At 40.5% G+C, this 16,105-nt stretch overlaps 1 protein-coding gene across 5 annotated transcripts in view; it reads right to left on the bottom strand.

The window, feature by feature from the left end:
• Nucleotides 1-15,833, bottom strand: part of mbd2 (methyl-CpG binding domain protein 2) — a 94,782-nt gene extending 78,949 nt beyond the window's left edge. For 2 of the 5 annotated variants that reach the window (XR_009817431.1, XM_061980594.1), the window contains exon 1: nucleotides 15,443-15,832. Coding sequence is in view for 4 of the 5 variants with exons in the window: in XM_061980594.1 (XP_061836578.1) it covers nucleotides 15,443-15,552 (110 nt within the window). In the remaining variant the exon portion in view is untranslated. Of the gene's footprint in view, nucleotides 1-15,442 lie in introns of all 5 variants that reach the window. The other 3 variants (XM_061980591.1, XM_061980593.1, XM_061980595.1) reach the window with 2 other exon arrangements.
• Nucleotides 15,834-16,105: the final 272 nt, after the last annotated feature.

Raw genomic sequence — 16,105 nt, 5'->3', positions numbered from 1 at the left:
TACATACATATATATAGTTATATATATATATATATGTATATATATATATATATATATATACATATATATATATATATATATATATATATATATATATATACATACAGTATATATATATATATATATATATGTATATATATATACGTCTGTCTTTCTGTATGTATGGACAGACAGACAGATAGATAGATAGATGGATAGATATTCTAGGGGTGTAACGGTATGTGTATTTGTATTGAACCATTTCGGTACGGGGGTTTCGGTTCGGTTCGGAGGTGTACCAAACGAGTTTACCCACGGACATATTAAGTAGCGTACCGTACGTTGTGTAAACAATGCGCACCGAGGCACAACACACGGCATGCTAGCAACGACCGGGCTACTACAACATGTAAAAGCCAGAGCTGGAAGACCCTCCTGCCTCGTTAAGATCTTCCGTTTGGGAATACTTCGGTGCGATACAACAATAGAGGACGGAGGTTTGCCGACATTGTTCAGCAGCAGCAGGTATGCTTCTGACAACACGTCAAACATGCTAACCCATTTGCTAACCCATTTGAAGCGTCGCCACCGCATTCAAGCAGCCTCTCCTCGGCGAGTCAGGCAGGGCTAAAGCAATAACAAATGTTTTTATAGCAGCAGATTTAAGACCATATTGCATTAAAAACTAGATTTTGACCCACTTCTATGGTGGAAGAACAATGAGCCCATATATCCTCTTACTGCCAAGTTAGCCAGGCTGGGAGGGGGGGAAAGAAAAGTTAATCTGAGGCTGAGTTGACTTGAAACGGTTTAATGTTGCACTTTTTATATGTAGAAGAAAAGTTGTGTCATTTTATTTAATCTGAGCAACAACTTGAGGCAGTTTAATGTAGATTAAACAAGTTGAAAATCGTATTGGGGTGTTACCATTTAGTGGTCAATTGTACGGAATATGTACTGTACTGTGCAATCTACTAATAAAAGTCTCAATCAATCAATCAAAAAAAGCACTTTATATGTAGAAAGGTTTTGTTAAGAAACCATTCTGAGCCTTATCTTATTTAGTTTTTATTTTATATATGTTGACCACATTAACCCTGGCAATGGACCCTGTGTGTATATCCCCACACGGGCCAACGAGAAACCCTGGATGAACAGTGAGGTACGTGCAATGCTAAAGGCTAGGAACAAGGCTTTCAAGTCTGGTGACATGGTGGCATTAAAATCTGCCAGAGCTAACCTGAACCGTGCCATTAAGGTTGCAAAGCGTGCTCACAGTCAGAAAGTGCAGGACTTCTTCAAGAACCCTACAAACACTAGACGAATGTGGCAGGGCATACAGGTCATCACGGACTATAAAGCTGCCCCCTGTCCCTGTGACAACAGTATCAGCTTCCTAGATGACCTTAACAACTACTTTGCAAGGTTTGAAGCACTTAACACCACTCCGGCGAGAAAATCCATCCCTCGCTCTGATGAGCAGCCGCTCAAACTGGATATAGCGGATGTCCGGAAAACCCTGAGGAGAGTGAACCCCCGGAAAGCACCGGGACCTGATAACATTCCGGGCAAGGTGCTTAAAGGCCTACTGAAACCCACTACCACCGACCACGCAGTCTGATAGTTTATATATCAATGATGAAATCTTAACATTGAAACACATGCCAATACGGCCGGGTGCAATTTTAAATTCCGCGTGAAATATCCTGCTGAAAACGTCACGGTATGATGACGCCTGCGCGTGACCTCACGGATTGTAGAGGACATTTTGGGACAGCATGGTGGCCAGCTATTAAGTCGTCTGTTTTCATCGCAAAATTCCACAGTATTCTGGACATTTGTGTTGGTGAATCTTTTGCAATTTGTTCAATGAACAATGGAGACAGCAAAGAAGAAAGCTGTAGGTGGGAAGCGGTGTATTGCGGCAGGTGTTGTGACGAATAACGCACCCCCGCCGTAGAATGCACCCCTTGACTGTTGTGCCGGATAACACCGGTGTTTCATTGTTTACATTACCGGGAGATGACAGTCAAGCTTTACCATTGGCCTGTGGAGAACTGGGACAACAGAGACTCTTACCAGGAGGACTTTGAGTTGGAGGCGCAGACGCGGTACCTTGAGTACGCATGCAGCTGCGGCTTCAAAACATTTGATCGCTTGCCCGTACGTGCGTGCCGCTATGTGCATGTCACGTACGTAACTTTGGGGAAATATATGTGCTGTATGAACTTTGGGGAGGTGAACGGTACTTTGGGCTGTGGGATTGAGTGTGTTGTGCAGGTGTTTGAGTTGTATTGGCGGGTTATATGGACGGGAGGGGGGAGGTTTTTGTTATGCGGGATTAATTTGTGGCATATTAAATATAAGCCTGGTTGTGTTGTGGCTAATATGTGTTTATTTACTGTTTTAGTCATTCCCAGCTGAATATCAGGTCCCACCCGCCTCTCACAGCATCTTCCCTATCTGAATCGCTCCCACTGCCCTCTAGTCCTTCACTCTCACTTTCCTCATCCACATATCTTTCATCCTCGCTCAAATTAATGGGGAAATCGTCGCTTTCTCGGTCCGAATCGCTCTCGCTGCTGGTGGCCATGATTGTAAACAATGTGCAGATGTGAGGAGCTCCCCAACCTGTGACGTCACGCTACTCGTCTGCTACTTCCGGTACAGGCAAGGCTTTTTTTATCAGCGACCAAAAGTTGCGAACTTTATCGTCGATGTTCTCTACTAAATCCTTTCAGCAAAAATATGGCAATATCGCGAAATTATCAAGTATGACACATAGAATGGACCTGCTATCCCCGTTTAAATAAGAAAGTCGCATTTCAGTAGGCCTTTAAGAGATGTGCAGACCAGCTGGCTGGGGTTCTCACAGACATCTTCAACATCTCGCTGACCCAGGCTGTGGTACCATCATGTTTTAAGACGACCACAATCATCCCAGTGCAAAAAAAAACCCCACAATCTCCTCCCTCAATGATTACCGCCCCGTTGCACTCACCCCCTTCATAATGAAGTGCTTCGAGAGGCTGGTAAAGGAATATATTGTCTCCAGACTTCTCCCCACATTCGACCCATACCAGTTTGCTTATCGCCCTAACCGCTCCACAGAGGACGCCATCTCCTCTGCACTCCACCTGAGCTTAGAACATCTGGAAGGAAAGAACACACACGTGCGGATGTTGTTCCTGGACTTTAGCTCAGCATTCAACACCATCATCCCGCAGCACTTGGAGAGCAAACTGGCCCCCCTTGGATTCAGTACCCCCCTTTGCAACTGGCTGCTTGACTTCCTCACAGACAGACCCCAATCTGTGAGAGTGGGCAACAACACCTCCAGTGCCATCTCCCTGAGCACCGACTCCCCCCAGGGCTGCATCCTGAGTCCGCTGCTGTTCACGTTGATGACTCATGACTGCTGCGCTACGTCCACTACTAACCCCATTGTGAAGTATGCAGACGACACGACAGTAGTGGGCCTCATCTGTGACAACAACGACATGGACTACAGGGAGGAGGTGAAACATCTGGTTGACTGGTGCAGAACCAACAACTTGGTCCTGAATATCAACAAGACCAAGGAGATCATTGTTGACTTCAGGAAGCACCAGTCCAGCCACGCTCCACTCTACATCAACGGCACAGCGGTGGAGATAGTAAGCAGCACCAAGTTCCTGGGGGTGCAGATAACTGACAATATAACCTGGTCCCTACACACCGGAGCTCTTGTAAAAAGAGCTCAGCAGCGCATGCACTTTTTGCGTCGGATGAAAAGAGCACAGCTCCCTCCCCCCATTCTCACCACGTTCTACAGAGGCACTATAGAGAGCCTGTTGACCAACAGCATCTCTGTCTGGACTGGAGCCTGCAATGCCTCAGACTGGAAGTCTCTCCAGAGAGTGGTGAGGACGGCGGAAAAGGTAATCAGGACTCCTCTTCCTCCTATCCAGGAGATCGCAAAAAGCCGCTGTCTGACCAGGGCTCAGAAAATCTGCAAAGACTCCTCCCACCCCCCCCAAGGACTGTTTTCACTGCTGGACTCTAGAAAGAGGTTCCGCAGCCTCCGAAGCAGAACCTTGAGGTTCTGTAACAGCTTCTTCCCTCAGGCCGTAAGACTCCTGAACGCATCATAATTAAATTATCCCCTCAACTCCCCCCAAAATGGATTAACTCGCTGGAATAAAAAAGACAATATAACATACATCCATAAACGTGGAAGCATGTGAAAAAGTGCAATATATTTATCTGTACAGTAATCTATTTATTTATATATATTTATATATATTTATTTATTTTATATATATATTATATATATTATTTATATATATGTATTTATTTATATATGCACCTTATTGCTTTTTTATCCTGCACTACCATGAGCTTATGTAACGAAATTTCGTTCTTATCTGTGCTGTAAAGTTCAAATTTGAATGACAATAAAAAGGAAGTCTAAGTCTAAGTCTAAGTCTATATGTATGTTATGACATTGTTTACAAATTTGGTAAATAAATAACCAAAACATTTATATTTTGTTGTTTTCTTACTGTACCGAAAATGAACCGAACGATATGGACATACTTTTAATATATCCGAGATATATCCGCGGACAGCGATCTACAAAATGTGCAATGTGAAAATATTAAGAGGACAGGGAAGGCTTTCAAGGAGAGAAAGTCCAACTGGAGCAGCGGTGCGAAGCAAGTGTGACATCAGGCTTTCTGCAGCTCTCATTGTTCCTCGCTGACATCAAGCGACCGAAGTAAAAAGTCTCTTAACACAAGCACAGTCTGTAATAACACTAGAAAAAGATGCTAGATTTGTTACTAGACATTTTTAATCAAGAAAATGCCATGAAAGGATTGGAGAAGACACTTTAAAAATTCTCAACAAAGTACATTGTACAATAAACAGAAACAATTGAAAAAATAAAGCAAAACGATATCAGAAAAATATATGTTAAAACTAATTAAAAATAACACAGATTTGTTTTTGAATGTATATATAATTTTTTTTTGCCTTTTTAAAGAAAATATATGCATCATCGCATATTATGCAAATTGTATGATGTCAGGTTGGCCGCGCCCCATCTGCGCCCTCACCACCTGCAGAAACCCTGCAGGGGTTCTTAACATTTTTGACCACAGGGCCCACTTTTCCACTACAGAGGGGAGCGGGTCCTACCCAAATATTACTGAATACGGAATTAGTTATCTTACTCTTGATTTTAATCGTATAAAATAATTATATTCCACCTACAGATTACCAACCTTGCAAATGTTATGAAACCATGCGTTAATCACAATGATTATTATTTATTTAACACATTAACAGTACAAACACTATATATAAAAAGTGACTCATAAAAAAATGATGAAAAATAAATGTACTAGTGCTAAAATAAACTAAATTAATAGTAAATACTAATAAGTATGAATTAAAATACAGCTCCATTACTTTAGTCATAATTTTTGTGCTTCGGAAGCTTCTCTATGACTTTTGCTCCAGACTTCTGTTTGTTTTTTTGAGATTGTCATTACTGTCACAAGTGGCGAGGGCTCGCGACACAACAACTATGTTTACCTTTTGTAAATGGGTTCACTAAATTACAAGAAAAGACCAACAGTATGTGTATATTGGAGGACATTTAGATGTTAACTGGCTGTCCAGCTTTGCTCAAGCAGTACAAGTGCTTGTATCGGAGATTTTAGATGCAAGCCGATATAATCTGACAAATAAGTATAACGTATATAATATTTGTATCAAGTTTAAAGAAGTAATTTGAACTGAAGTGTTTGAGAAATTTCCTTGAAAAACAGACCTCCTTGTTTGTTTCTTTATTTTTGTTTTCTGAATAAAAACTATTTCTTTATAGTTCCTTCAAGTTGATATTCATCAGACCAGAGTTTGATAAAAAAAAAATAAAAAAAACATACAAACATACAGTGGGAAAATAGGTATTTTAATCCCCTGCTGATGTTGTAAATCAACTAGTGATGTACGGAATATTCAGCAAACAAAAATGTTTTTTTTACATTTTCTTTTATACTTTTGGTACACATTTATCACCAAAACAACGCTGGAAGAAACATACTGTATGTTGTGAAAATAACTAAACAAAAGCAACAACTTATATTGGCTCTTAATCCCTTAGTTTGTAAACGATAACGAAGAGAACAAAAAAATGGCTGTGATAGTAAAACATAACAATCTAGCTGCTGTACTATCAACCATATCAACCGATCATATGCCTGGTATTGTTATTGTCTATTTTTATATGGCTCTGATTACCCATACCTACATTCAAAAACTCTAGCTTAGCATCTACTATATCTATCCTTTTTTGTATCCTCCTGTCCTACGGTGTGTAGTCTAGCATGTTAAGCATCCTCGTCCTCCAGTGATAATAGTAATTGTAAGAAACACAGTTTATTTGACACCATGGAGGCGAGAATTAGTGATTTAGAAGCTAATCTGTGGAGGGACATGACCCACTAGCTCGGTAACGAGGACTCTACATTGCGTTAAGGGCGCCTTTGTTGCTTGTCAGTCAAATTTGCAGGACACAACTAAAATGTGCTATCAACATGCTTTATCACGATATGATGATAGTATTAAAAGTTCTATCGTCGGCCAAATGTATATATATACTGCGCAATGATTTTAAAAGACTAAATGAAAGGGAGTCTGTGAGGTTTGTTAATAATGCTTATTACCTTGGACTGATTGATTGACTGATTGACTGATTGATTGTCTGTGTAAAATAAATTAATCTTAACTAAGGTTAAATGGAGTGTACTATTCGTCTGCAACCAGCACAGGCAACTGGTTTGTGGTCGGCAGCACGGTGGGTACAGGGGTTAGTGCGTGTGCCTCACAATAAGAAGGTCCTTGGTTTCTGTTGGGAGTTTGCACGTTCTCCTCGTGACTGCGTGGGTTCCCTCCGGGCAGTCCAGCTTCCTCCCACCTCCAAAAACATGCACCTGGGGATAGGTTGATTGGCAACACTAAATTGGCCCTAGTGTGTGAATATGAGTGTGAATGTTGTCTGTCTATCTGTGTTGGCCCTGCGATGAGGGGGTGACTTGTCCAGGGTGTACCCCGCCTTCCGCCCGAGTGCAGCTTGGATAGGCTCCAGCACCCCCGGCGTCCGCGAAAAGGGACAAGTGGCAGTAAATGGATGGATGGATGGTTTGTGGTCTCATGAACAGGACCACAGCCACTAGATGTCCAGCTACATCCATGCAGACCTACTAGCAGCACTATTATTTTACAACACTGGCAATATCTGTTCAGATCAGTCACTCATCGCCAGTGTTGGGACTAACGCGTTACTTTGTAACGCGTTACTGTAACGCCGTTAGTTTCGGCGGTAACTAGTAATCTAACGCGTTATTTTTTTATATTCGATAACTCAGTTACCGTTACTACATGATGCGTTACTGCGTTATTTTACGTTATTTTTTATGTAGCATCGGCTAGAAACTGAGGATCTGAGTGTGTTTTATTCCAGCGAAGCAGAGACGTGCTTCTGATTCTTCCTCTGCGCTCTCTGTGTGTGCGTGTGACTGTGTGTCTGAGTGTGGGAAGGGGAGGGGAGGGGAGGGGAGGGGAGGGGGGTGCGCAATACAACCGTTGGCCAACAAAAAAGTAACCACAGAACACTATACGCCTATACGGTATAGTGTTCTGTGGTTACTTTTTGGTTGGCCAAGCGGACGTGACGACAGGCTGTCCCCACTCAGATCCGCACAGACCGGGAGGGGGCGTCCCTTAAGTCCGGCTGGAAATCGGCAGAAATTTGGAGAATGGTTGTCCCAGGGAGAGGCAGTGAAATTCGGGAGGGTTGGCAAGTATGAGATATTCTCACTTCTTTTCTTTTGTCGAGCACAAAGAAAAGAACATTTTAGTTAAATGTAAGTTGTGTCTTGGATCAAAGATCCCGTCTACTGCCCAAAACAACAATTCAAATCTGCCTGGTTAGGCTCTGTGTATGTCACGTGTGCCTTCCTTAGGTGAAGCCAGCTTTACAGCTATGTTGTTGATTGATTGATTGATTGATTGAAACTTTTATTAGTAGATTGCACAGTACAGTACATATTCCGTACAATTGACCACTAAACGGTAACACCCAAATAAGTTTTTTAACTTGTTTAAGTCGGGGTCCAGATACAGATATATACTATCAAATATATACTAACATCATAATACAGTCATCACACAAGATAATCATCAGGGTATATACATTGAATTATTTACATTATTTAAAATCGGGGTGTGGGATATGGGGGGGGGGGGGGGGGGGGGGTTAGGTTTGGTTGGTATCAACACTTCAGTCATCAACAATTGCATCATCAGAGAAATGGACATTGAAACAGTGTAGGACTGACTTGGTAGGATATGTACAGCAAGTAGTGGACACAGAGAGAGAGATCAGAAAGTATGAGAAAAAGTGTCTACATTTGATTATTTACAATCCGAAGAGGTATTATGTGGAAGGGAGGGTGTTAGTTTAGGGTTGTAGTTGCCTGGAGGTGTTCTTTTAGTGCGGTTTTGAAGGGGGATAGAGATGCCCTTTCTTTTACACCTGTTGGGAGTGCATTCCATATTGAAGTGGCATAGAAAGAGAATGAGTTAAGACCTTTATTAGTTCGGAATCTGGGTTTAACGTGGTTAGTGTTAGTGTTAGTGTTAGTGTTATTATGCTGTTTGTTACTTATGTATGTTATGTTGCAGCTATTTAAAATAGTTTTGTCAATTTGTTCTGGCCTGAAATAAATTGGCCCTTTGAAACATATCGTTGTCTTTGTGTGTTGTATGTAGAGCACATTGCTTAGCAGAGTTCAGTGATGCAAATGTATGTCAAGTTGATCAACAGATTGTATTATTCTCCAGTGCAATAACAGTACTAAAATGAAGGCTAAAAGGGCATTAATGGGAGCTTTAAAAAAAAAAAGTAGAAGAAGTAACTAAATAGTTACTTTTCACAGTAACGCATTACTTTTTGGTGTAAGTAACTGAGTTAGTAACTGAGTTACTTTTGAAATAAAGTAACTAGTAACTGTAACTAGTTACTGTTTTTCAGTAACTAACCCAACACTGCTCATCGCATTACAAATAATCTTTGAAAAGCTCCTAAATTGTGTCAATAAGTCCTCGTGTGAAGAAAGTGAAGAAAACAACTCAAAGCGATGTGGTTGGTAGAGCTGAGTTTTACCGCTCTTCCAGTAAGTCGAAGTGTTGACTGGTTTCCTGACTGGAACTGATGAGTCATTTCAGAAAGCAAAGTGAAAGTAAGCCAAGTCACAGCTCTGAGATTATGATGTCCTTCACATTGCGGCTTGAGGAAGTGACGGAATGCGAGGTAAGCTTAGTCTGAGCAGCAGGAGTTGAATATTAATGAATGTCATTGTTGAAAATTACAAATCTGCTGATGTCAACTATGAAATTATAGACAATGTTGAATTTAATTTTACTGACACAATGATCAATGCTAAAGTTACTATAGCCTTTCTGTAATATGGAAAATAGTATTTAAGCCCTTGTAATTTTAACCCCTTACTAAAATATGAACAGTCCATTTTATGGTAGCGTTATTTTAACTGAAAGAAACAGAATGTACATAAATCCAGAAAAAAATAATGGTTATATACTCATTTGTATTAAATTAAAATGAATCCCCTCCCAAGCAGCAATCATTGAGATCCAACAGAGCTGTTATGTATTCATGGAACACACAAATGAGTCATGTTCCTTTAAGAAAGTACTCCTAATCACAACTCATCATGTGTATGAAGTAAACCTGTCCCTAAAACACTCCATTCATTCAATCCTCAACACCACTATGGGTAAGACCAAAGCGCTGTCAAAGGAAGTCAGGGACAAAATTGTCCCTGAGTATCTTCACAAGACTAGAGGAACACCAGGTACTAGAGAAACATCTGATCTCTGTGCTTGCCATCAAAAGTTTCTTCACCAATTCTGAAGCCACCTTTTGCTTTGAGATTGTATACAGTGGATCCCCTAATATTTGCAATTCAGCAATCACCCACAAATTCACAGATTTTTGGTTAAAAAAATTAAATGTAATGTTGGTGCTTTTTTCTCTCAAAAAAAAAGGCAGTTTAAAAAAATATATTAATCTAATTCACCCTAAATAGATAATAATTGTGCATATGTGATTAAGTATAAAATATACAGCAAAATGATACAGTACAGCATACATGTGTGATGTAACAACGTCACGTCAGTGAAGGATCTTGGTGCCTTATTTGGCTACGTTATAGCACCAGCATCTACACTCAACTTTCTTGCAATCCTGTAATTGAGCAGAAGTTAATGAATGATTGACGTTACTGAAATGACAACAAGCAAGTAGTGAAGATTATTGGGACGCAGCTTGGAAAAACATCCTCTCAGACTGCTAGTAGGACCACCCAGCGGCCTGCAGTCCAGTGGAGTCGCGTAGCATTGCTAGCTGCTTTAGAGGGAGTAATTGATTGTGGCGTCCAGCCACGACAAAAATAAAGCCACCACACTTTAAAAATGTATGTTTTTTTACATGAAAACAAAATAAATGCACATTGATTTGATCAAGTCTATTATTTTCTATCACTTGAAAACACAGTATTAGAGCATTTTACCTCAAAACCGCGAAGTCATGACAAAAAAAAACACCAAACGAACCTAACAGAGTCGTTGTCTAAAGCAGTGTTTTTCAAATACTGTTCGTGAAATACAGGCTGCTGTGCCGTGGGAGGTTATGTAATTTCACCTAATTGGGTTAAAAATATTTTTTGCAAACCAATAATTGTAATCTGCAAATAATGTGCCATTGTTGAGTGTCTGTACTGTCTAGAGCTCAGCAGAGTAACCGTGTAATACTCTTCTATATCAGTAGGTGGCAGCAGGCTAGCTAATTGCTTCTTAGATGTTGGGAACATGGTTTGTCATGATCACAATATGCAGACGACAGGGGGGGATCAGCGTGCCGGTAAAAAGGTATCTAATGCTTAAACCAAAAATAAAGAAAAAGTGAGTGCCCCTAAGAAAAGGTATTGAAGCTTAGGGAAGGCTATGCAAAACGAAACTAAAACTGAACTGGCTGCAAAGTAAACAAAAACAGAATGCTGGACGACAGCAAAGACTTACAGCGTGTGGAGCAGGGACAGCGTCCACAAAGTACATCCGTACATGACATAACAATCAACAATGTCCCCACAAAAAAGGAAAGCAACAACTTAAACGGTCTTGATTGCTAAAACAAAGCAGGTGCGGGGAATAGCGCTTAAAGGAAGAATTGAAATCGCTACAGGAAAAGCCACCAAAATGGGAGCGCAAGACAGGAACTAAGACACTACACACAGGAAAACACCAAAAAAACTCAAAACAGGTCACGGCGTGATGTGACAGGTCGTAACAGTAGACCTACTTTGAGACGAGAGCTATAGTGATGCATGGTTGGTTATGGTTTGAATTCATATCCAACAATTGCAAGAACGACTTTGTATTGTCAATATCGGCTGCTGAGTTTAATTTTTTAATGTTTTCTGTTGGTGGTGGGCCTCAAGATTTTTACAATGAAAAAAATGTGCCTTGGCTCAAAAAAGATTGAAAAACACCGGTCAAAGGACTGTCCATGACAAGCTAAGAAATGACATATCGGGACGGCGTGGCGCGGTGAAAGAGTGGCCGTGCGCGACCCGAGGGTCCCAGGTTCAATCCCCACCTAGTACCAACCTCGTCATGTCCGTTGTGTCCTGAGCAAGACACTTCACCCTTGCTCCTGATGGGTGCTGGTTAGCGCCTTGCATGGCAGCTCCCTCCATCAGTGTGTGAATGTGTGTGTGAATGGGTAAATGTGGAAGTAGTGTCAAAGCGCTTTGAGTACCTTGAAGGTAGAAAAGCGCTATACAAGTACAACCCATGTATCATTTATTTATTATATCCCATCTCGAAATTCATTTGTGTACGGTAGACATCTACAAAGAAGGGCTGGTACTAAAATACTTTATTGTTTTTTCATTGTCTTGTTCTTTTCATATATAAAATATGTGTTTTATAAATACAAGGAGAAAAAATAAGCGAAATTGGCACTCATACTGAGTGTTTATATATAATTTTAAAAACATTTACTATAACGTGATTAGGGATGGGTACTTTTATAGGTACCGACCAAATTCCATCGGTACTATCAGGTACCGATTTACATAACATCAAATGGTAATTCAATACGTTTGTTGCACGTGACGACGTCCTGTTCGGTTGCAAACTTGGCAACAGATCAAACATTTGGCGTGGAAACAAGTAGTTAAGCACTCAGGGAGTACTTAGCCGTGGAACCTCGATTTACGAACCCCTTTATTTGCTAACTTTTGGATTTACAAACCCTGTTGAAGAACCAATCAAGTTCGTAAAAGAACGTTCCACTGTATTTTCAATGCCAGCAAAGCAAGAATAAGGCCCTTCAAAGTACAGTAATGCTCCACACTTGAAAATGTGCTCACTCAATGTTAAATTACATTGAATATGCCTTAGACATGGTACTGTTGAGCATTAGCTTTTTTTACGTGGCATTTTAACATGTCTAAATTTGGTAATGAAAACTAGAACTAAGATGCATGTTACAATCAAACAGATGGTGTGCAATAAGGACAATACTTACAGTATAAAAACTTGATAGAACTTAACAAAAGAAAAGACTGGCACACTGAACGAAATGGCAGACTTCCAGGCTGGGCAACACACCATAGCTTATACATTACTGCTATCTAACATCTTGGAATTGCAACTGCATGCAACTTGCAAATGAGACTCAGAAGTGCAAGAAAACAAGATATAACAACTGGACGGCACAGTTATTATTAGCAGAAGGACAAAAAATGTGATTTTATTACTAAACAAATCAACATTTATAAACACATAAACACACAAAAGGGCTGAAAATGATACCGTTGAGTTGATTCAGAGTTGATACTGTATCAGTTAAAATGTAAAAGGCACTCATCCCTCAACGTGATATATATCGTAATTGGGACATAAAATTACCTATATACAGTCGTGGTCAAAAGTTTACATACACTTGTAAATAACATAATGTCATGGTTGTCTTGAAATTTCAATCATTTCTACAACTCTTATTTTTTTGTGATAGAGTGATTGGAGCACATACTTGTTGGTCACAAAAAACATTCATGAAGTTTGGTTCTTTTATGAATGTATTATGGGTCTACTGAAAATCTGACCAAATCTGCTGGGTCAAAAGTATACATACAGCAATGTTAATATTTGGTTACATGTCCCTTGGCAAGTTTCACTGCAATAAGGCGCTTTTGGTAGCCATCCACAATCTTCTGGCAAGCTTCTGGTTGAATTTTTGACCACTCCTCTTGACAAAATTGGTGCAATTCAACAAAATTTGTTGTTTTTCTGACATGGACTTGTTTCTTCAGCATTGTCCACACGTTTAAGTCAGGACCTTGGGAAGGCCATTCTAAAGCCTTAATTCTAGCCTGATTTAGCCATTCATTTACCACTTTTGGTGTGTGTTTGGGGTCATTGTCCTGTTGGAACACCAGCTGCGCTCAAGACCCAACCTCCGGGCTGATGATTTTAGGTTGTCCTGAAGAATTTGGAGGTAATCCTCTTTTTTCTTTGTCCCCATTTACTCTCTGTAAAGCACCAGTTCCATTGGCAGCAAAACAGGCCCAGAGCATAATACTACCACCACCATGCTTGACGGTAAGCATGGTGTTCCTGGGATTAAAGGCCTCACTTTTTCTCCTCCAAGCATATTGCTGAATATTATCTTTCCTGTGATAAAATGGCAACCAAGGTAATCAAAAAGGTCAACCAACCAAGGAGATTTCTCTACAGAATCTCCTCTCTGGTCAACAAAAGCACCATGAAGATTCTAGCGGGATTTCTCATTCAACCCTTTTTTGATTACGCTTGCACCTCCTGGTACCCTAGCACCTCCAAAACTCAAAATCTAGACTCCAAACATCCCAGAACAAGCTAGTCAGGTTACTTTTAGACCTCCACCCCAGATCACACCTCACTCCTACCCACTTCTCCAAAGTGGGCTGGCTCAGGGTGGAGGACAGAGTAAAACAACTTGCACTGAACCTAGTCTATAAAATCTGCCACACCTCCCTGATACCGAAGTACTTGTCAAACTACTTCCATAACGTAAATGACCGCCATAACCACAACACCAGGGGGAGCTCCACAAACCACGTTAAACCCAGATTCCGATCTAACAAAGGTCTTAACTCATTCTCCTTCTATGCCACATCAATATGGAATGCACTCCCAACAGGTGTAAAAGAAAGTGCATCTCTACCCTCCTTCAAAACCACACTTAAAGAACACCTCCAGGCAACTTCAACCCTTGACTAACTCACTATGTTCACTGCTCGCTGTACATATCCTACCAAGTCAGACCTACACTGTTTCAATGTCCATTTCTCAGATGATATAATTGTTGATGACTGAAGTGCTGATATCAACCAAACCTAACCCCCCCCCCTCCACATCCCACCCCCCGGATTGTAAATAATGTAAATAATTCAATGTATGTACTCTGATGATTAACTTGTGTGATCACTGTATTATGCTGATAGTATATATTTGTACCATGAATTGATTTATGTGGTCCCCGACTTAAACAAGTTGAAAAACTTATTCGGGTGTTACCATTTAGTGGTCAATTGTATGGAATATGTACTGTACTGTGCAATCTACTAATAAAAGTTTCAATTAATCAATCAATCAATCAATATTGTGGCCAAACAGCTCAATTTTTGTTTCATCTGACATCACATGGACAAAGATAAGACCTTCTGGAGGAAAGTTCTGTAGTCAGATGAAACAAAAATTGAGCTGTTGGAACTGGAACTGGTGCTTTACAGAGAGTAAATGGGACAATGAAAAAGGAAAATTACCTCTAAATTCTTCAGGACAACCTAAAATCATCAGCCCGGAGGTTGGGTCTCAGGCGCAGTTGGGTGTTCCAACAGGACAATGATCCTAAGCACATGTCATAATTGGTAGAGGAATGGCTAAATCAGGCTAGAATTAAGGTTTTAGAATGGCCTTCCCAAAGTCCTGACTTTCTCACAGCACTTCAATATCATTGAATATCTAGAACTTTCTGTTTTGCAAAGACCGCTGGTGTTGCTGTGTGTTGATGTGAGAGTGAGGGTGTGACACTTTAAGCAGCTATCAGTTATGACAGTTTTCTTACACATTCATACCGTGTTAACATTTACTGTACTTGTTTTACTATGCTAGAAATTACTATCATCCACAAAAACACCAAAAGATCTGAAACTTCTCATCACTGTTTTTTTACTCAGCACCTGATTCAGGATGGAACACTTGCTGATACAGTGCATACAGTGTATATACAGTAAAAACAGTGTACATATACAGTACATACAGTATATATATTTACAGCGTGTACCTGTAGTAATAAACGTCGCTCTTCCCGGCACTCAAACCGGACTTCCTGATCACTTCTTCCTTCTTCCAGCCGGGCGGCAGAGCAGGACAGTCTGACCTCCTCTTCTCCATCTTATGAAGCCCAGGATTCAGCCGTTCAAGTCAGCTGGTGACCAGAACAGACTAATAGTGACTAATGGTGAAGAGCGGTCGCCGCTAATGGCGCTCCAGCCGACAGACAGCGTGAGGGCAACCCGGGCGGAATAATCAACGACGTCACAAATGTTACGTTATGGCCGGCTCGCTCTAACTTCCGCCCTGCCTGCTTGTATGGCGCCTCTTTTTGGCTACATGAAAAGTGAGCGAATGATCTACTCGTCACAGTTTGTTTCAGTTTGCCCCGGAAGAACGCAAACGTCTGGCAATTCGTGAAGCATTGTTCGCGAACGATCCGGCTTTTATAATCGACTCTTTGAAGTGAAGGACGGGAATTGGTGTAAAGTATGGACGATAAATGAAATAAATACATACAGGTGCATCTTTAGATAATTGCATTATTCGTCATTAATCAATCAAATTTTAATTATATAATATAATATATTAAATGTTTCATTAATTCATTTAATGTAAAATATATATTTTTAAACTATTTAATGAAATATTGAATAACTATTAGGGACAAGCG

The sequence above is a fragment of the Nerophis lumbriciformis genome, linkage group LG20 (assembly GCF_033978685.3).
Source record: "Nerophis lumbriciformis linkage group LG20, RoL_Nlum_v2.1, whole genome shotgun sequence".
Lineage (NCBI taxonomy): Eukaryota > Metazoa > Chordata > Actinopteri > Syngnathiformes > Syngnathidae > Nerophis > Nerophis lumbriciformis.
Note: the sequence above shows the minus strand (reverse complement) of the source record. Positions and strands in the feature narration are given on the sequence as shown.